This window comes from Phoca vitulina, unplaced genomic scaffold (genome assembly GCF_004348235.1).
Source record: "Phoca vitulina isolate PV1807 unplaced genomic scaffold, GSC_HSeal_1.0 scaffold46, whole genome shotgun sequence".
Classification (NCBI taxonomy): Eukaryota; Metazoa; Chordata; class Mammalia; order Carnivora; family Phocidae; genus Phoca; species Phoca vitulina.
This window is the reverse complement of record NW_022589749.1, coordinates 9538663-9559481: the sequence shown is the minus strand read 5'-3', so window position 1 is coordinate 9559481 and position 20819 is coordinate 9538663. Positions and strand designations below refer to the sequence as shown.

Genomic DNA, 20819 nt, shown 5'->3' with positions numbered 1-20819 from the left:
GAACATCTTTCACGGGCAGCCTGTTCAGTGTAATGAAGGGTAACCGTATTACAGGCTGACTAGGTGTGTGCCCTGCACTCTGCAGACAGCTCTAGCAGAGTGTTTTCTGATTCTCATAATAATCCTGTGAGGTGAGCGTATTCTTGTTCCCATCTTGAAGAGAAAAGAATTGAGGCTTCACGAGGTGAAGTGACTTGCCTGCAGTTTCGGGCCTGGGCGGGCCGGTCCCCGAGCCCTCACTGCTCGTCAGCGCTACCTCGTAGGCCCTCCGCGCTGCAGCTTCCGTCTCCACCTCCCTTCCTGTCTTTATTCTGAGGCTGTTGTTGCTTTGATCTTTCTTTTCTTTTAATAGCTGCCAGATAAAAGTCAAATGTTTTATTTCATAAGGCAGAAACTTTCAGAGGACATTTTAGGTCCATGAGACCCACGATTCTGGAAGTGTGACTAGTTGGCAGTTGGGTTTACATCTGGCCATGCACCCCCATGGTTCAGCGTGGTGGTGGGCGGGGGGTGGCCACCTGTGGTCAGACTTGCTGTGACGGGGGGAGCTGTCCAGGTGCCCCAGGGACCTCCAGCTCTGCGGGTGTCGGACAGGTGCCCGACCCAGAGGGACCATCCAGATTTCCCTCCTCCACTCTCGGAGTCCTCCGATAGCCCGCTCTCTTGTGTCCCACGTCTTCTATATGTCCTGTTGAACCACACTGGTATTGGGAAGCTAGATCTTCAAGTTATCACTTGTCATTTTGTATCTTGTGTTCTCAAGGGGCACTACAATGAGTTTTTGATAATCTCGTCTGCTAAAGTTTTTTGAAACTAATTCATTTCCTCATCTATGTTTACTTTTCATTCATTTTTCCTTACTGATCTATTGACATAAAATAATAAACCTTCATAATTACAGTAGTTGTCACTAAATAATGTATTTATAACTGTCTCAATTGTTAAAATTAGTCTCCAAGGCAAGTCAGGCCATTTTTTTGGTTGTTTATTTCAGATGTTGTTAATTACTCATAACTTATAATCATTAATACAGTTATGAATAGTATCTAAGTATAACTCTGGAATTTAAGGCATTCTTTTTGAAAACTCTGACACTTTGTGTTGAACCTTGTTCTAGAGATGTAGAAGAATTACAGCTAAAACTTACAAAGGCTAATGAAAACGCAAGCTTTCTGCAGAAGAGTATCGGGGAGGTCACTCTCCAGGCGGAACAGAGCCAGCAGGAAGCAGCTAAAAAGCACGAGGAGGAAAAGAAAGAGCTGCTGAGGAAGTTGTCGGACCTGGTAAGGAGAGAGCGCATGGAGCTAAGTGCTGGCAAGGCAGGCGAGGGCGGTGCAGGTACGGCTGGGTGACCTACTGCTTCCCTCGGCGTTTCTGCAGGAAAAGAAGATGGAAATGAGCCACAACCAGTGCCAGGACCTGAAGGCCAGGTTGGAGGAAGCCAGTTGTGAGACAAAGGCGCAGCATGAGGCTGTCCTGCAGAGCCTGCAGAAGATGCTGTCGGACACGGAGCAGAGGCTGAAGGCCGCGCGGGAGGAGAACAGCGACTTGCTGCGGCAGATGGCGGACCTGAAAAAGCAAGCCGACAGAGCCCACGTATGTTCTGGGAGGGGTCACGAGCCGCACGGCATCAAGGCCGCAGTGGGGCATGTAAAGCGGCAGCAGATGCGGAGGGTTGCGCCGACCTTTACAGATAGATGCTAACCTCCGAGCGCGTGGCAGGGTGGCGGATTCCGTTTTCCTGGCTTCCGGCGCTTTCTGCTAGCTGCTGCCCCTGCTCAGGGGTGGCTACTGCCCGGGGCTTCCCCGAGTGCGCCCAGTAGCCTCACCCCAGCCCCACGCTGCTGGCTTCCCAGCTGTCCCAGAGAGTCGCGTGTAGCCGGAACTCTCTCCGCCCGCTTGCAGGAGACTCTGTTGTGGCCTCTAGTCTTGGCCGTCTTGCTGCCACCGTGCAGTGGGGTTAGGAAAGACGTCCTGCAGCAACGCAACAGGCTGAGGCCAAGTGAAGCTAGTGAGCCCTGGAGAAGCAGGGCTCCTGTAGGGCACATTAGAAATGAGGGCTCTAGAGAGGGCTTCTGTATGTCCCCGGAAGGCACAATCCTGTTATTAAATAGAGTAGAATTTAATACATTGAATTTGATTTTATGGCATCAGGATCATCTCTGCAACCCAGTATATTTTTTTGACTCTGGTAACTTAATGAAGTTCAACTGTCCTACCGGTGTTTAACTTTTTCCTGCCATCATTGAACTTGCTCAAAGAAAAGTAAATACTTGTCTTTAATTATTTTTAATGTTTGTCTAGGAGATTAGTAAAAAGGAAGTGTAAGAGCATACATGAGACTTGAAACAAATCCCACCTGAAACTTGTTAATTAGGCTGGACCAGGACAGAACACATGCCATGTCCGTATACACACACCTTCTCTCCTTCCCGTGTCACCCTCTCCCTGTAGAACATCTCCAGCTTTATGAGCCATTTAACACTGATTTCCAGATCTTTTGTCTTTGTGCTTCCCTTTACCAGGACAGACTCCACTTTTTCAGTGTTTCCCTTAAAATGTGGCAGTCTGACCAAACCATAGCTTTCCAGTAGTTTGTGTGAAGGCTCATTAATTTTGCTTACTGGTGTTGTAAATTTTTTTTTTAATTTTTAATTTTTTACAAGGGTCATTAGGATTGTTCCCCTTCCAAAGTTGTCTCTGTCTGATTTCTGTGGATTTTAATGTTTGTCAACAGTAGTGGCTCACAGACTGTTTTACGAATCTGATGAAACCTTAAGATCTTTCCCTCCTAGGGAAAATTTATATGCTCAACAAGTTTTTATATGAGATGTCAGGAGGTTCACGGAGCCCACGAAGTTGCTGTGTTTCGTGGCTGAAGAGCCAGTGATCTGTAGCTATGTTGTCCAAGGCGCTAGCTGCTGGCCACATTAAATTTGAGTTTCAATTTGTTTGTATTTTGATAAATTACAAATCGAGCTCCTCACTCGCACTCGCTGCACTTCACGTGCTCACCAGCCACACACATGATCAGCAGCTACCATATTTGTGCAGATAAAGAACACCCACACCACTGCAGAAGGTTCTGGACAGCACTGGTATAGATAATGTGGTCAAGTCATTTTATAAACTAGTATTTTTTTTAAAAAAACCCATGTATTTTAGTCACCAAAAGTCTAACAAATTGGTCTGTACTTTTAATAAGTTATATGTAATAATTGGGATTAAATCGGTCAGGTCAGTGACTGTCCTTTAGAAAGTCAAGGTCTTTAGTTAGTTTGAAAAGCAACAGTTTATATTCCCTCACCCTTCCCCCCCCCCCCCCCTTTTTTGGTTAAAATATACTCACTTTTTGTAGTTCTCTGGATTGTATTTTTTAAAATTCTTCTCTGAATTCTTCCTACAATAGAAATAATTGGGAAGTTGGAAGGGCAGGAAAGAATCTCATGCCCTGATGTCAAAGTCAAACTACTGTTTTTGCCTCGTTAGATACCACTCAGGGATGATTTCATAAGTGTTGCAAAGAAAAAATAAACCAGTATGTAGACCAGCACTTTGCAAAGCTAAACCTGCTTTGTATTAATTATCCTTTTTTGGGCTCTTTTCATCTGGTTTTCCCCTCCTTGTTATCCCAGATAGTTTCTATGACATTTATTGTAAAAAAAAAAAAAAAAAAAAAAATTTCAACCTTTTATGATTTAGGTTACATTAAGCTATTTGGGCTCGCATTTGTCTGCTTGATTTCATTTTGTTTCCATTCTTTCCACCCTTTGTTTCTGTAGTCGCTAACATATTTGTTAACATCAGCCAAAAAAGAAATTGAACTAATGTCAGAAGAGCTGAGGGGTCTGAAGTCAGAGAAGCAGCTTCTTGCACAGGAGGGAAATGCTTTAAAGTTAGAAAAAGGTTCACTTTTATCAAAGCTGGTAGAGGTGGAGGCCAAAATAACTTTACTCCAGGAAGATCAACAGAAACTGTGGTCGGTAAATGAAACTCTTCATTTAGAAAAGGAGACAGTCTTAGAAGAGAAGCAAGATGCTGAAAAGCTTTATCAGCAGGAACAGCTCCATAAAGAATCTTTGGCTGTCGAGAGAGAGCAGTTGCTACGAGAAATCAATACTGCGCAGGAAGAACTTTTGAAGATCAGTATGGAAAATGACTCTTTGCAGGCTTCCAGGGCAAGCTTGCAGACACTCGTGGAAGAGCTCCGGCTCAGCAAAGATACTTTGATTGCTGAGTCTAAGAAGCATCAGGAAGAAAAAGATCACCTGGAGGATCATATCAAGAAGCTTGCTACTGAAAACATTGCCTTGGCTAAAGATAAAGATGAAATTATTCAGAAGCTGCAGAGCTCTTACGAGGAACTAGTCAAAGATCAGAAAACCTTGGTGCAGGAGATTGAAGATCTCACCACTGAGAAAAAGTCAGCTTTGGAGAAGCAGTCAGGTCTTCATAACATGTGCATAGCCTTAAAAGTGGAAAGAGAAAATCTTCTCCAAAGCAGCAAAGATCTGCAATTTGAGAAGAACATGCTTCTTCAAGATCAGGAAAAGCTGAGCGCCAGCCTGGAGGCCGCCCTCCAGATCAAGCAGCTGCTCAGTACGGAAGCCAGTGGGCTCCGCACACAGCTAGACGATGCCCAGCGGGCTCTGAGGAAGGCTGAGCTGGAGATGAGGCAACTTCAGGCTACAAACACCAGCCTCACCAAGCTCCTGGAAGAAATCAAGGCCAGTCGGGAGATCACAGACTCCGAGTGCTTCCAGCTTCTGCATGAAAAAGAAACCTTGGCCTCATCTGAGAGAAGACTCTTAGCTGAAAAAGAAGAACTTCTACGTGAAAACAGGCTCATCGCTGAAAAACTGAAGAAATGCTCGGAAGAGGCCGCCCATATCGAGATAAGCCTGAACGAGAAGATCACTTACCTAACTTCTGAGAAGGAGGTGGTATGTCAGAAAATTACTAAGCTCAAAAAGCAGCATGACAGTCTCTTGAAGGAAAAGTCTGTCCTGGAAATGCAAAATGGAGATTTGCTTGCAGAGAGAGAGAATTCCATGAAAACCATAGGAGACCTCAAAAGGAAATACGATCAAGAGTCTGCCAACAGAAGAATCATAGTGCACGAGAAGATGAAACTCCTTGGTAATCTCGACACTCTGAAGAAGGAGCTTCAGGAGAGGAAAAGGGAAAACCAAGAGCTGGCAGCCACCAAGCACGAGCTCTCTCTGATGCTGAAAGAGGCCCAGAATGCCACGAAGAGTCTAGAAAAAGAGCATACGAGCACCCTGCAAGCAAAGGAGAGTCTGAATGCCGAACTTCAGACGTGCTGTTCTGAAAAGAGCATCTTGCTGAGGGACGGGCTGAACCTGCAAGAAGAGTGTCAGAGACTAAACGAGGAGATCCACACCATGCAGCAGTCCTTCATCCTGGAAAAGGAAGCCAGAGCACAGGAAAACGAGTCGTCCCTGTACGAAAACAATAAACTTCACGGGAGGATGGCGCTCCTGGAGCAGGAGCTGGAAGAGTTACGAGTGTGTACTAAGCAGCTGCAGTCCGAAAATTTTGTGCTCGTCCAAGAGAAGACCAAGTCAGAGCAGAAAGTGGTGGAGATAATTAAGGAGAAGGAGCTCTTGAGTGCAGAAACGGCTCGGCTCGCTGCCAATATAGAGACTCTGAAGAGCGATTTCACCACCTTGTCCAAATCCAAGTTGGAGCTGCAGGAACTGCACAGCTGCCTCACCAAGATCCTGGACGACCTCCGGCTGAAGCACGAGAGGACGTTGGCCGATCGCGCCAAGGCGGTGCAGGACAACAAGAACCTCCTGGCCGAGAAGAGGGACATGATGCTGGCCAAGGAGGAGCTCCTGAAGGAGAAGGAAAGGCTGGCAGAGAGCTACTTCATCCTTCAGAAAGAGATTAGCCAGTTGGCCAAAACCAACAGCCATATCTCGGCCAACCTCCTAGAATCTCAAAATGAAAACCGTATTTTGAGGAAAGACAAGAGCAAGCTCACTCTTAAAATTAGAGAGCTCGAGACTCTTCAGTCATTTACGGTAAAATGGGAGGGTCAGGGACCAGGCCTGGACTACTAACCCTGGGCACTAACTTCCTAGCGTCCCTGGGGGGCTTGTCTTCGTGGCCACGTGAGGAAATGCACCCCACTTAAGCAGCTGCTCATATGTCTCACGCTGTTGTTTTACCACCTGAAGGGGCAGTTCTTTACTAAATCTCTAATTGCAGTTGTCTCTCTCCATTGGAAAGAATTGTAAACTGTGAATAAAAAGGATACATTTTTTAATTTAAGGAGAAATTTTCTTGAAAAAGTCAGCTGTGGTTCTTAAAGGATTAAGAACAATAGTAAAATGGGCACATGGTGAAACATAGTATCTTCTATTTGGCTTTTAACTGTTTGCTTGTGTCTTTCCAAGTGGAGTTGGAACACTCCAACGAACTTTCCCATGGCTGGTAGTAGGGAAGGCATAATGCAGAATTCCCATCAGCTTTAGTAGACTGCATGAAATTGTAAGCAAGTGCCTAAAAATATTTTAATTTCTTTTTTATGAAAAACAAGAAATAAAAAATTTTATTTTTTATGATTATTTTTATATCTTATCAGCTAAGGATTTGTGTCTATATGCATATGATCTTTTTTATTCACAGCCATGTTTATGTTCATTACCCACGACTTCTCTCATAGACTTTTCCACTTAATGCTTCTCATTAAATACTTGAGCCTTATGTTAATAATTGCCCAAATAATTTTTATTTTTAGTTGAGAAATTCCCAACCTAAATTACAGGTGATTCCAAAAGCCCCAAATCTGAAATAGCAAGAATAGTATTTCAAGCATACAGCAATAAATACAATGAAGGGAAAATTCAGCTACATAAGGATGTTACTGTTCGTTATCACTGAACGTTTCTCTCAAACATAGGTCAGAGTGATGAGCGTGACTGTCAGTGTAACTTTGGAGCTTGGAAGATGTAGGGTGGGAAGGGTCTGGAAATACACAAATTGCAAATTGCAGTTGGCTTGTTTGAAGAACGGCATGAAAGGGGTTTGTAACTTGGTTCCCCTTTCATGGCTCGGTCTGTCTGTCTCAGCATTGGATTGGTGGCTGGTCCTTCACCTTAACCACACAGACGTTGAGGGCTGCCTGAGCAGCACAGCCTGAGTGTCCCCGATGGGCTTGCTGAGTGCTGTCCTCGTTTCTCACAGTGCTTTCTTGTGTTCAGGCTGCTCAAACGGCAGAAGACGCCATGCAGATAATGGAACAGATGACCAAAGAGAAGAGTGAAACTCTGGCCTCCTTGGAGGATACCAAGCAAACAAATGAAAAACTACAGAATGAAGTAATCAGATTTAAATGGCTCTTTGTACAAAGGACCGCTTACCGACTTCATGGAATGTTTGATCACTAACTCAGGATTGTTTATTTTTTGAAGTGTGGCCTCATACAGGTTTGATCTGTGTTAGTGGAGTTGAATGTACACCAGAACCACGATAATATTAAATAAAGTATATGACTTCATTACTCATTTAATAGGATCAACCTTTAAAAAAAAATGAGGGGAAAACCCCAATAGCGTGGCTTTCTCCAGTAACTTCAGTGATGGAACTGATGAGAGAGGTACTTGTAACACTCTCTCGTTTTTGTATCTTTGATCTGAAATCACACACATTTTTTCCCCTAGACTCTCTCCCACCTCGAGCCACTAAATTCCACTCCTCAGCCCTGAGTTTGACGTAGGCCTTTTCTTGGCCTCACTCAGTCCTGGCTCCCTTTTGTGTCCTCTCCAAACAGCTACTTCTGGGTCTCAAACAGACTTGTGGCATCGAGCTCGCTTCAATTCTGTGCAAAGTAGCACATTTCTCATTCTTCCTGGACCCATTTTTGATCCCTGTCCTCCCCACTCCCAGCTCATACCAACCCTTTCTTTCTTTGGGAAGCAGTTACCTCTGAATCCTGAGCAGATGGATTCGCCAAAGTAGTTATGTGAGGTTCTGTAGAACTTCAGATGCTTTTGAAAGGGATAGTCAGGTGAGACATTAAGGAATTAAAGCAAAGGAAGGGCTAGCCACAATGAGTAGCTGATTTGTAGAGGCTAGGCCTTCTCACTGTGGAAGGTCAAAGATGGAGATCTGTAAAGACATGCACATTTTGAGATAATTATAGGGCGAATAAAACGGGACATAGAAGGGGTTACATTTACAGAACTGATAGTCCTAAGAGAAGAAGAAAAAGCATTTTAAAAAATTAGATGATTACTCACAGACGCTAAAATAAATGAGAAGATTTTAGGGAATAGTTCTAATTTTTGAGGGTAGAATCAGGGAGAATTGTGTGCCTTCATGACATGACCCTTGGTGTCCTTGTTACACAACCAGAATACAAGACCGGATGAATCGTTTTTCTGGACCCATTTTGATACTTGGTTTTTCTTGTTCTGTGAATCTGGAATTCCAGATTCCTCTATTAATGGTAGAGGACATTAAAAGGAATACTGTGGTGGTAAAGCCGTTGAGGCACTGTCTAGGATTCCTGACAGGTGGCATATGATGTGGCAAAGGTGTCTCTGGCTGTAGGAGAGGACTACCCAAGTCCCAGGAAGCCGCCGTGGTGCCAGGAGCATACCCTGGGCAGTGGACAGCCCTGAGCAAGCTCCCCATCCCTGGTCGGGGCCCTGCACCTAGAACTCCAGTCACCTGCCAGAGCCTATAGCTGGTCACGTCCCCACTCATTCCAGGAACGTGTCTGGCGTTCCCACCAGGGCCAGGCCCTAAGCTGGCTGCATCCCCTGTGGGCAGGTGATGGGGCTGAACAAATGTGAGTGCTTTTTGGCCTCACTTACCTGGCTTTTTCCTTTTCAGGTCAAAGTTAAGATGGATAGTCAGATATTCTCCCACCTACAGATACTTGATTCAGAAAATTTTTGTAGTCAGGACTCCGTACATTTGGTACTAAGGTTGACAAATACATCCGAAATTACTAATCTGTGGGGAAGGAAACGGTATTTTTGTTTTTATTACAAAGAATAATCCTTGCTCATGTCATGCCTTTGCAATTTATTTGTTTTTTTATTTTTAAGAGGAGTCATACTTGAATAGGAAGTTCAATGGTAAATATTGAGAGTTGTACACAAAACGAGAGCAAACTTTTGTTGTAATTCATGTAGCAGTTTGACATTTTTGCCAGGTGTACGGAGAATGTCTGACTAAACGTAAGGGGGAGGCTTGCAGTTTATAATAGATGTGGTCATTTGTCATCTCCTCACCCAGTGACTTTTTTTTGGTGCAAGTGACTAATGTCACTTATCTTTTTAGTGCACATTTGCATGAATAATTTGTCTATCCAGTCATGTCACTGGAAAATGAAATAATTTCATCAAGTTTTTTTTTTCTTGGTCTTTAAGTTGGATACACTTAAAGAAAACAACTTGAAAAATGTGGAAGAGCTGAACAAATCAAAAGAACTTCTGACGGTAGAGAACCAAAAAATGGAAGAGTTCAGGAAAGAAATGTAAGTTCATCTCCTTTGAGAGAAACTGGGGGACTTAGTATCGCGAAAGTGAAAACGAGACTAATTATTTAAAAAATAACCTCACAAGTACTTAAAAAGGAACTGCCCCCTTCCTGCCCCCCAAATGCGGTAGCGTACCTGAGAAGTAACCCCCGTAACCACTTAGCTGGAAGGTAGCTAAGTCACAATGATAGCCGGGTTAAAGGATCAAAGTGAATGTGTGCTGGCTGATAAGTTAGGGCATTTGGGATTCAAATATGACTTTATGAGGAAAATACAAGAGGAATCAGAGGTTTTTTTAAAATAGTGTGCTTTAAAGGGTCTGAAGCGTCAGACCCTTAATAAATCTCTCAAAACCCTTTCTGTAGGGAGAAAAAAGCATGTCACTTTCAAGATTATCAATAATCTTGATTTTAAGAGTAATCAAACCTTCTGGCATGGAAATCAGATGAGAGAATTCTGGAAGAATCTTTCTAATCAGCGTTTATCCATCAGCGTGCTACCTCAATTTCAGGCAGACAGGCCGGCTGTGTTTCCTTTGCCAACACCCACCTTCAAATCCTTGCCTTTCAAGTCCGATCATCATAATCATTGGTGTTTATCGGGCATTTGAAATGATAGTTTTGGTGTAGATTTTCTTTCTGAGAGCTACACCATATCAACTGTGTAAACCTAAAAATTTAAAGCCAGTTAATGTGGTGAACGTTTGAGTGTGTCTTCCATGCTGGGAAGGCTACAAAGGTGGATTTATATGGCCCCTGCCCTTCCAGGGCTTATATTATTTACTTCCAGTTCTGATCAAATAGAGGCATGAGATTCAGTCAGACAGAAGCACCAGTTCCAAGTCTCCATCCTCAAGGCGATTTGTTGATCAAGCTCAGACTAAACCTAGGACATGTCAGGTTCTTCTGAGAGTTCGTAAAATCGCCCGAGAAAGAATCTCCTCTGAATGACTCAGGGCACACGATCAATCCCTTCCTCAGTCTCTGTTTTTTTGTTTTTCATTTTTATTGAAACTCCAGTTAACATACAGTGTAACGTTAGTTTCAGGCGCACAGTATAGTGATCTGGCACTTCCAGACCTCAGTCTTAGTTTTAATGATACTTCTTCAGACGATGCATAGACAGTTCCTAGTTCCTACCAGTTCCCTTCCCATACACAGATTTCTGAGCTCACACTTGTGCTTATGGCCATCAGGAAGAGCTTGTGTTTCGTGGCCTTCCGAAGCCGCATCACCCAGACTGTGACGGGACCCGAAGCCAGCATCGGCTCTGAGAGGGTGGCCGCGGGTCTGGTGCGGGACTTTGCCCTGTGACACACAAGTAGTTAGGCTGACCTGGAGTGTTCGAACACTGTTGACTTTAGTTCATTTGTGTCACACAGGCAGCTGGTGAGGGAGGATCTGAGCAGCAGAAGATTCCCTAACCAACCTCCCACTGCCATAATCCCACCTCTGAGCTCTCTGGGCCATACTAGGTAATGGAGGGGCAGGGCCAGCGTGGACCTAGCCAAGAGAGCTCTTGGGACTTCGATAAAACCCCTCTTTCCTGCAGTACTATTTAGGAGTCTCTCACAATGGCCATTGCATCGGTCTAGTATTTGAGCGTTAAACGTCCTCACTAAATCACTGTGTCATGTCACCCATCCCCAGTTAATGTGGGGTGGTTTTACCTCTGTTAGGAGATAAATTTTCTGCCTTTCTTTGAATGATTCCATTGAATAATAAAAGCTTAGCCTCCTGGCTGTGGGCACAAAGGATCATGAGCAAAGGACTGTGGCCCCTGCTGCTGCCCCTCTAACCTTGCCCGTCCTCCTCCCTGAAGCCATTGTCCCCAGATCTCTGACCCTGAGGGGGAGTAGTTTGGGTGAGGAGGAACCAGGACCACTGGGCAGACAGCCTGCGCTGCTTCTGTCTCTCCACCTTTTCTCTGGCCAACCAGGTCTGAGGGAATCACGTCTTCTGTCGGTGACCTGGTTCACCGTGGCCGGGGTTCCTTAGCAGGAGGGAGGGGCAGTGGGAGACTCCAGTCACAGGCTTCAGAAGCTGGTAGAGGGAGTAGGTTGGAAGAGCCCCTGCCCCCAGTGACTCACTGTTCCCTGCTGTAGGCTTGGCCACATTTCAAGGACCATCTAAAATAAATGTACTATGTAATGGGAACGGTGCTTCTCAAAAAAAAAGAAAAAAAGAAGAAAAGGCAGTCATTTTACTGCTCCTTCGTTCCTCAGTACTCAAAGCTAGAGAACGAGCAGCTGATTATTTCCCTGTGGTTCACCATGTATCTGGGGCGCTTTAGGTCCTTTAGAACTTTCCTGGTGTCTCCCCTCACCTGACAGGACTTGGATTTGTGGAGGAAAATGGGCCCCAGTGTAGACACTGGGGTTATAACTGGAACTGCCTCCTATGTAATATTGCCCTCGGCACTGACCACCCAGCACTTGTAGCTAAGTGTCCCTTCTGTGCTATTTATTAGACTGGTTTTAAGAAAACTCTTGGTTTTGGTTAGCCAGCTCCTATTTTCAGGTGAAGATGTTTTCTCTCTGACGTATAATTTTGAATCTTAGGGAAAATGATGTAATTATTGTCTTTAATTACTCACCTGGCACAGTAATAAATCTAGAATAGATTTAGCGTGGCAATTAATTGATTTATAATAGACTTGTAAGTAGAATGTTTGCAGGTCAATGTGAAAAATATGTATTTGCCTCTCAGTTTTAACACTGGGATAGTCTTCTGTCATGTAGAAAGAAAAGTAGCTTTAAAAATTGTTAGAAATACTTGTAGGTATTTTCAGAATTATTCCCTGGAGTATTTCCGGAAATTGGGCTATGAGAGCCTTCTTCCTGTATGAAATGCCTGTACCCACTACACTCTAAAGAAAAATGGAAAGGTGTTTCTATATTTGAATCACAGCTGAGGTCCATCGCCAGTTTTAACTCCAGTTCTCTTCTACAATTTACTGGCTTTATGATTTAGGGAAAATCTCTTGCTTCCCTGAGCTTCAGTTTTTTCATCTTTAAAATACAAATAATATTAGCCTCACTGGGCTTTGAGGATTGATTGAGAAAATGTACATGAAAGCATTTTATAGATTTTATGTTGAGCAAATAATGCTTTCATAGATCAGTACTTTAGAACATTTTGAAATTTCTTTGACTCCTTATTTTAATTTTCTTTACTGTGGGCTCTTAATAGAAACCAAGGATTTAAAAAAAAAAAAAAAACCCTTTAAGGGGCGCCTGGGTGGCTCAGTTGGTTAAGCATCTGACTTTTGATCTCAGCTCAGGTCTAGATCTCAGGGTCCTGAGTTGGGCTCCATGCTGGGAGTGGAACCTACTTAATAATAATGATGATGATGATAATAATAAGTCATTAAAGATGAAAATCTTTAAGAGACAGAGAACAGGATCACAAACTTACCACTGAGAGGCCATCCAGATGATGAGTCCAAATAGCTCCTGAGGTACACCTAGGAGTAAAAGGTTTGACTTAGGATGTCCTAAGTTAAATCTTCAGATTTGTCAAGAACTGATGGACTTTGGCCAGAAGGTGAACTTTAGCTGTTTTGTTTTTGTGTGTGTGTGTGTGTATGCATGCATAATTAAAACCAACCCTCCTAGCTTTTGAATGACCTGAGGCTAAAATCTCGTCTCTGTTTTTCCTTACTTGCTAAATAGACATCTCTGTAAAACGCCTATTTTAATGTGCTAGGAGAATTTTTGTGTAGATTTATTCCCCTAAACCTTACCCCGCTATGTATATTATAGGTGGATGGAGAATTAAAACTAAAAAAAACGGAAGATGCCAGGCATTGCCACCGATTAGACAATTGAAGTTAAAAATAGATGTGTTCCTACATCAGCAGATGGATTCATACCCAGAGGACTTGATTCAGGATTCGCCGTGTATGACAGCTCCCTAAGCGGAGTTTAGCCAGCACAAACTTAAAATTTATAGTGGCATCAAAACCTTCTATGACAGAAGACTAAAATCCAGTGATCAAACAAAATATTTTCAATATCCATGTGTAAAGGATAATAATTTGAGATGTATATTTTGGATAATTTTAATATTGGGAAGATGTTTAAAAACCATACTTACCCTGTCCACATTTTATATGCTGATATTCGTGATACACGTCAGCAGGCTGTATTTTTATTTCCTTCTTTTAATTACAAGTTAACATTGTGGAAAGAATTCAATCAAAATGAAACACCTGTTACGTAATTGGAAAACCGCATTTCCTTTGGGCATTTCACCTGGAGAGGTGTCCTAAAAATATACTCAGATTCACGCTAGCACTTGACTCCGACAGATACCGGCAAATGTGGGACCATTAGATTTTTATTTCTGCCGGAAAAAAAAAAACAAAAAACAGATTACAGATCTGTGCAGTCAGACCAGAGTACCTTGGCAGCAAAGTAAATCACTTTATCAACATAGTGGGTTTTAGCATAATTTTCTGACGGAAATAGTCCTCAAGACAAGAGGACTGACCATTTCGTTTGTGATTTATTTTAATAGTAACGTTGCTTTTTGTACAGGGAGTGTTTAGATAGAAGTGGGTGAGTGTGGGTGGAGCGAGGGTGGATATAGTGTTTATTAGGTTTTTAAAAAAATGTAATAGTTGTGGGCGGCAGTCCTCCTCCTGAGAGGTTAAAGCCATTTAGCCTCTCCGGCACGTAGATGCTGCTGCCTCCCTGTTAGAGATCCTATCAGGCACGTGACCCAGATATATTTTCCTCAGTTGCTGTGAAGCCGGTCGTCTCCCACAGTTTCCTTGCCTGTCTTGTTTCTATGGTAACCGTGCACACTGTCCTTTGCAGAGAAACCCTCAAGCAGGCAGCAGCTCAGAAGTCCCAGCAGCTTTCGGCATTGCAAGAAGAGAACGTGAAACTTGCTGAGGAGCTGGGGAGAAGCAGGGACGAAGTCACGGGTCATCACAAGGTCAGTGGGCCGGGGGGCGGGGGGGCCGCCTAGCTCTGCCATGCCCCCACCTGCTGCTGTTGGCAGGGCACTTGGAGGCCCCGATGTGGTTGGGTCATTGCAAATGGGATTTCAAGTTGGCCGTGTGCTGTGTCTCCTTGCCTTCAAGGGTGCTGCTATAGGACTCAGGGTGGGAGTTGACAGAGTCTTTAAAAAAAAAAAAACAAACCCAAAAAACAAAAAAGACCGGTAACAACACGGGGAACTTGCGAGCAAGTAGAAAATAAGACCTTTATTAGACAGTCTCATAGCAATGCACTTAAATGGAAAGGAACAGTATCTTCTCCCTACTGTTGCCTGGATTTCAAAATTACTTTTCTCTTAAGGTTCCTTTTCTCTTTCATCAGAATTGGTTTGAAGGAAGCACATTCCCAGGATAAGGATTTGGTGTGGGGGTTGGCAGCTGTTTTTAAATAGAACTCTGCTTTTCTTTAAAGCATTTTTTTTAAAGCATTTCCTAATGGAACTGTGTATTTGTGAGCACTTGTGTGCGTTGATATGTGGTATGTGTTATCCCCGGAATGGGCAGGAAGCTCACCATAACCCGTTGGCTTCCGTATTTAAATCACAAAGATTTGTGATACGTTTATTAAGCACTGAAACAAAACTGATTTTAAAGACTGCCGTATTCTGCTTTTTATTCTTTTGTGGTTGAATCCAAGTGCTAAATTGTTAGTCACATCTGTCCTCAGCAGAATCGTAAAATGAGATTCTTAAGGGAATTTTACTGTGTGGTCAGTAAATAAAGTTTATACCTCAGGAGAATTTTTTCCCCCCAGCACACTTTGCAAAGATTAATTCTCACTTAGGATGGAGTAATTTGGGGTAATTATATTGAGTACCCGTTGACATGGTGCAGTTTGTGGTGAAAGCACTTTTTGGAGAGTTGATTTCAGACTTTAAAGTCTTTATTATAGCTTTCCACAATATTCCTCACGAAAGAAATGTCCCGTCTGTCCAGACTCGAGGATGGCGATGATGCTTCTGGCGGTACTAGCTCCCATTCACTGGCTCTTACTAGGTGACAGGCACAAATAAGTGATAGCTGTCATCTCAATCTTTACAGTAATTCTGGAAGATGGCCCTGTCATTATTTCTAAAGTAATTGTAGAAGAGGGAACAGGAACATGAAGATAGTAATTGACTTACCCTCATTCAGGTAATAGTGTCAAGAAATGTTTGCCATTTTCTGATTTGGGTCAGGAAAAGTTGACTTAAATAGAGCTACTGCCCTCTCCTTTAGTCAGTGTATGAGAAACTGGAGTTCATGAAAAATAGAAGCCCTTTGAAACCAGATGGGGTCATTTTTTTCCTGGCACAAACTAGAGCATCTAAAACATTGGGTAGCTCTCTCGGTGTGTCTCTAAGTTCTTGCAAGAGAAGGATCTCTGAGAGGGGCGTTTCCCTTGACCTCCTGGACCATCTCTGGTAGAGAGAGCAGATTCCATATGTGGGAGGAACACAGAGAGATCACCCTTTCCTCTCATGTTGTGACCTTAACTAGACTGTTGATTACATTTCTTGCTTCTGTCACTCAGAACCGGAAAGCAGTGGAAGGAGGCATCATGCTTCCTTGGGCAGAGCTTTGCAGGGCTCTCTGCCTCCCGTGCTCTTTCCTTTTGCATGTTGGCATTTGAATTGCCTTTCTTTTGAAAAGGTTTTGTCACTAGAAATTTGAAAGTCAGTGACTTCGAAGGGTGTTACGGAACAGCGTGTGCAAGGATCAGCTAAGAAAAGTGACTTCCCTTTAAAGAACAGGTTGTTAGGCCCTTCGTAGTTCTGTGTTTTACTCAGAAGAGAAATAAATGGGCATGAACTAAATAACAGGCTTCAATGGTAGAGCTTGTTAACAATGATATTGATTACCAAGGAGGATTACGGGTAATTCTTTCCTTGAAGTAAATAAATACAAATATAAATATATGCATACACATACAGATACACACACATATATTTATAGTGTCTATTTTTTATTTTAAAAAAATGGAGAGAATCACCCATCTAAAATAATTTAGAAGCCACCTTAGTCTACAGAAGACTGATTAATTCACTGGCTCTGTTACTCTTACTGTGTAATCTCCAGGAATCTAGAGTACTGCTTACTTTTTTTTTTAAGATTTTATTTATTTATTTGACAGAGAGAGACACAGCGAGAGAGGGAACACAAGCAGGGGGAGTGGGAGAGGGAGAAGCAGGCTTCCCACCAAAGCAGGGAGCCCGATGCGGGGCTGGATCCCAGGACCCTGGGATCATGACCTTGAGCTGAAGGCAGACGCTTAACGACTGAGCCACCCAGGCGCCCCGAGTACTGCTTACTTTTGTAAAATTACAAATTTCACTTTATTACTTACTGTAGTCGAGTTAAGTTATTGATCAGCTATGTTTAGAAATATACTACAGAGCCACCATGTTTGGCAGAAACCTTGCTTTTAGAAAAAAGAAAGAATTTTAATTGTATTACTACAGGAACATTACATTCTAAACTTAAGACAGTGCAGATGAGCCTGACAGGGCATGTGTTAAATACTGACCTAGGACCTGAGTTCTATCCTGATTCCTTCATTTAGTAGCATCGTAATTCACTAAACATTTATCGAGCTGATGGCTTTGTCTGTTTCACACTCATGATAACTTAACCTCTGAGATAGGAAGGTTATTTTGTAGACAAGCTGAGGCTCAAAAGTGGACCAGTTTGCTAAGGACACACATCTAGGCAGTGAAGCCAGGACCTGCACTCATGTCAGATTAACTTGGGGCCTGCTCCCCTGCTCCTATCCTATACTGAGACTAAAACTTAGTTCTACTTACTTCATAATTATTATTGTTTTGGATAAAAAAGAAAGAAAGAAAAACTTGTGAGCTAGGAATGTGGTAGGTGGGGGTCAAGAAATGCTATAGAAATGTACTCTTGTTTTTTTTTTCCTGCAGCAAAAAAAATACATATATATATAATTTTTTTTTTTTTTTTTTGCTTAGAAAGCCCAAGACACCCCAGAATCTGTTCTGCATCTTCAGCATCTCACTGGGATTACTTCCTTCACAATGAGGGCTATTTGATTTCCTGTTTGTCAATTGGTTATGAGGTCATTTATCGAAATAAAAGAATCCCCGCCTCCCTGAGACAGTGATTTTGTAGAACCTACTCTCTCTTTATCAATTTAAAAAGATGTAGGATATTCTGAGATTAGGAGGGCTGATAATGAGCAGGACTGGTTGGTCAAAGTTGGGGAGTGATATTAGTTTCCACTTTTAAATAGGAATTCTCATTTGACCTGACTGACTAGTGGGCATCGTGCACCCCCGTGAAGTATTGTATCTTGGAGTTGGAAGGACTCCTCTGTTCCTAGTTCTCTGGAACAGGGCTGGCAAAACCAGAAACAAACCCCACGTGTGTGCATTCTTTTTTGTCTGCTCTCCCAATCAGACATTCTCCTTTCCAAAGGAAGTTGTGGAAGTTGCCTTTCCCAAGTGGGGTACTTATTTTGGGGGGGGAGGGGAGCACAAATCAGGATTGGTTGGGATTGAGAGATCTTGGTATGTCTGGCATCAATAGTGACAGAAATCTTTACAGACTGTCACAGATTGCCCTGTCTTTGAAAAAGGAACAGAGTAGATTGAACCATATGAAATTGCTTGTTTTGCAGTTTCGTATTGTTCAACCCTCATGGTTAACATAACTTACCTCTTCTTGATAACTGACGATTATGAAGATTGTCATAATTATATAATCGCCATTGACTGTTGGCTTTCACCTTCACTTTCCTTCCTGATGGCCTGACTGGTTTCATGCTGCTTCAGGGTGTGTGTGTGTGTGTGTGTGTAAACACATGTAATGAACTTTACTGTTTTAGCCATTTTACAGTGTATAATGGCATTTGGTACATTCATCATGCAGTGCGGTCGTCACCTCTGTCTAGTTCCAGAACGTTCTCATCACCCCAAAAGGAGACCCCCTACCTGTTGAAGCGGTCACTTCCCATCACTTGTGATGACCTCTTGTGACTGGCTTCTTTCACTCAGCATCTTGTTTCCAGGGTTCATCGTGTGGTAGCAGGAGTCAGGGCTGAATGCAGGCACCACGTTTTGTTTATGCATCTGCTTTGGGTGTTTTCGGTCTCCTTTCTCCATTCAGACTGTCACTGTCCCTCCCAAAGTCTGTCTGCATCCCTGCCGGTGGCTGCAATGTGTGATTGCCACTTCAGCTCTTCTGTGGGTTGGGAAATCCTTCTCATTCTCTTAAAAGCGGTCCTTTTTTTTTTTTTAAGATTATTTATTTTAGAGGGTGCATGAGCATGGCAGGGGGAGGGGCAGAGGAAAAGGGAGAGAGAGAATCTCAGGCAGACTCCCCACCGAGCGTGGAGCCCCACACGGGGCTCCATCTCACAACCCTGAGCTCCTGATCTGACCTGAGCTAAAACCAAGAGTTGGACACTCAATTGACTGCGCCACCCAGGCGCCCCTTAAAAGAGGTTCTAAATCTTGCCATTATGTTCACACTTATAGCCCAATCTTTTTTTCTTTACTTCCAAACTTTTAAAAGCAGTACTATTTTCTGCCTTTAATTTCACCTCCCATTTTCTTCCCAGTCACTTGCAGTCTGCTTTTCGCCACCGCCAGTGCACCGCTGATATGACTCTGGCTTGAGTCATCGCTTACCTAGTGACTGCACAAGTGCGTGGCTTCCTTTCCATCCTCTGTGAACATTTGGCGCCACCACCTACATTCTTGACTTTCCTCTTCTGACACCGTCCACGCTGTCGGCTCGTGTGTTCCTGCCACATCTGGTCAGCTGCCGTTCACATGTCCACCCTGACAGCTCTTCTCCGCCCATCCCCACGTGGGGAACGAGACCTCCAGCCTCAGGGCTAGCTGCCTCCTGCTCTGTGTTCAGGTAGCAGTCTCCACGATCCTCTGTCACACTCACAGCACTGTGTTGTGGCTGTTTCTTCTGCTTCTCCCCACACAGGCTGTGAGATGGTGGGAATCACAGTGCATGGTATGTAGGTTCGAATGAATGAGCGAGTGATTAGATGCGTATCTCGTTTTTAGCCAGGGCCTCAGGATGCAGAAACCTTGACTACTCTTTCTACTTTTTTACATGATTTCAGTTACTTCCAGCGTCATAGCTTTGTCATAGAGAGTTGTGGTTGCCAGAAGCCTGATCACCAAATGAGCGGGGCATGTGCCCTCCATGGAGAGTGGAAGCATACGGTGCAAAATGAGGCAGGGTCATGTAGTTTCAAGATTAATGGAAATGATACAGAGCATTATTTCCTGTCCTAGAGAATACTAAAAATAATCATAATAATGTGAGTTCTTCTACAGAAATAGTCACCTGAAATAGTTACTTTTGAAATGTCTGATACATAGTTTCCAAACCTCCCATGTATTCCCCTTTTTAAGGATTGCAGATACATTGAGCTGTCACTCTGGCAACAGTGTTTTTTTCTCCCCCCATTCCCCTTCCCAGTTATTTGCAAAATGAGGTTACAGTTGGTTTGTAGAAACTGGACAGGGATTAGATCTCAATAACTGTACTTTATCAACACTTCTTTATGACAGAGGTTACAGCAAATGCAGTCTACAAAAAATTGGGGTTACCATCTAGATTGATTTGTGAATAATTGCCTGCAAATGTTGAATAAGCCTGGATTCGCAGATGTGAATGTTTAGAAAGGGAACACTATTTTTAAGTAAACTCTGCTGCCCAGCATGGGACTCTAAGTCATGACCCCAAAATCAAGAGTCGCATGTTCTACAAACTGAGCCCACCAGGCACCTCAAGGCAACACTGTTTTTAGCTTGTCATAGTTTATTTTTTAGAACACTGTACATTAGCCATTGTAGTTTTAATCTGGGCTCGGAGACTTCTGGGCAAGTAGGGCTGAGTGAAACTGATCACAGAATTCTTCTCCCTCAATACCTAATGAAGTAAACACACTCTTCTGATTATTAAAAAAATGTCTCCAGGAAAATCCAATAAAGCCAATTGGCTTCATGCTGTAAACATTAAAATTGACAACCAAGAAAAGGAACATGATTGTGGTTTGACTCTGTTAACACTGTTCCCAGTGGTAAGAGAAAAGAAAATGTGTAGCAAAATCCTGAGAATTTTTTTTTTTTTTTTTTTTTTTTTTTTTTTAGAGAAGGAGGGAGAGAGAGGAGAGAGAGAAGGGGTGGAGGGGCAGAGGGAGAGAGAGAATCCCAAGCAGGCCCCATGCCCAGCACAGAGCCTGACACAGGGCTTGATCCCACAACCTTGAGATCATGACCTAAGCCAAAATCAAGAGTTCAACGCTCAACCGACTGAGCCACGC

General features: G+C 43.2%; 2 protein-coding genes across 12 annotated transcripts in view; both read left to right on the top strand.

The window, feature by feature from the left end:
- The window catches only part of CLIP1 (CAP-Gly domain containing linker protein 1), a 116272-nt gene that overhangs the window by 74421 nt on the left and 21032 nt on the right, over positions 1-20819 (top strand). For all 11 annotated transcript variants that reach the window (XM_032431617.1, XM_032431623.1, XM_032431622.1 and 8 more), the window contains 5 exons: positions 1118-1283; positions 1381-1596; positions 7233-7349; positions 9411-9517; positions 14343-14463. In XM_032431617.1, the coding sequence (XP_032287508.1) occupies positions 1118-1283; positions 1381-1596; positions 7233-7349; positions 9411-9517; positions 14343-14463 (727 nt within the window). The remainder of the gene's footprint in view (positions 1-1117; positions 1284-1380; positions 1597-7232; positions 7350-9410; positions 9518-14342; positions 14464-20819) is intronic.
- LOC116649094 (rootletin-like) lies at positions 3378-7225 on the top strand. The gene has a single exon (XM_032431626.1). It carries the CDS (start codon positions 3828-3830, stop codon positions 6087-6089), a length of 2262 nt encoding a protein of 753 aa, XP_032287517.1. The 5' UTR covers positions 3378-3827; the 3' UTR covers positions 6090-7225.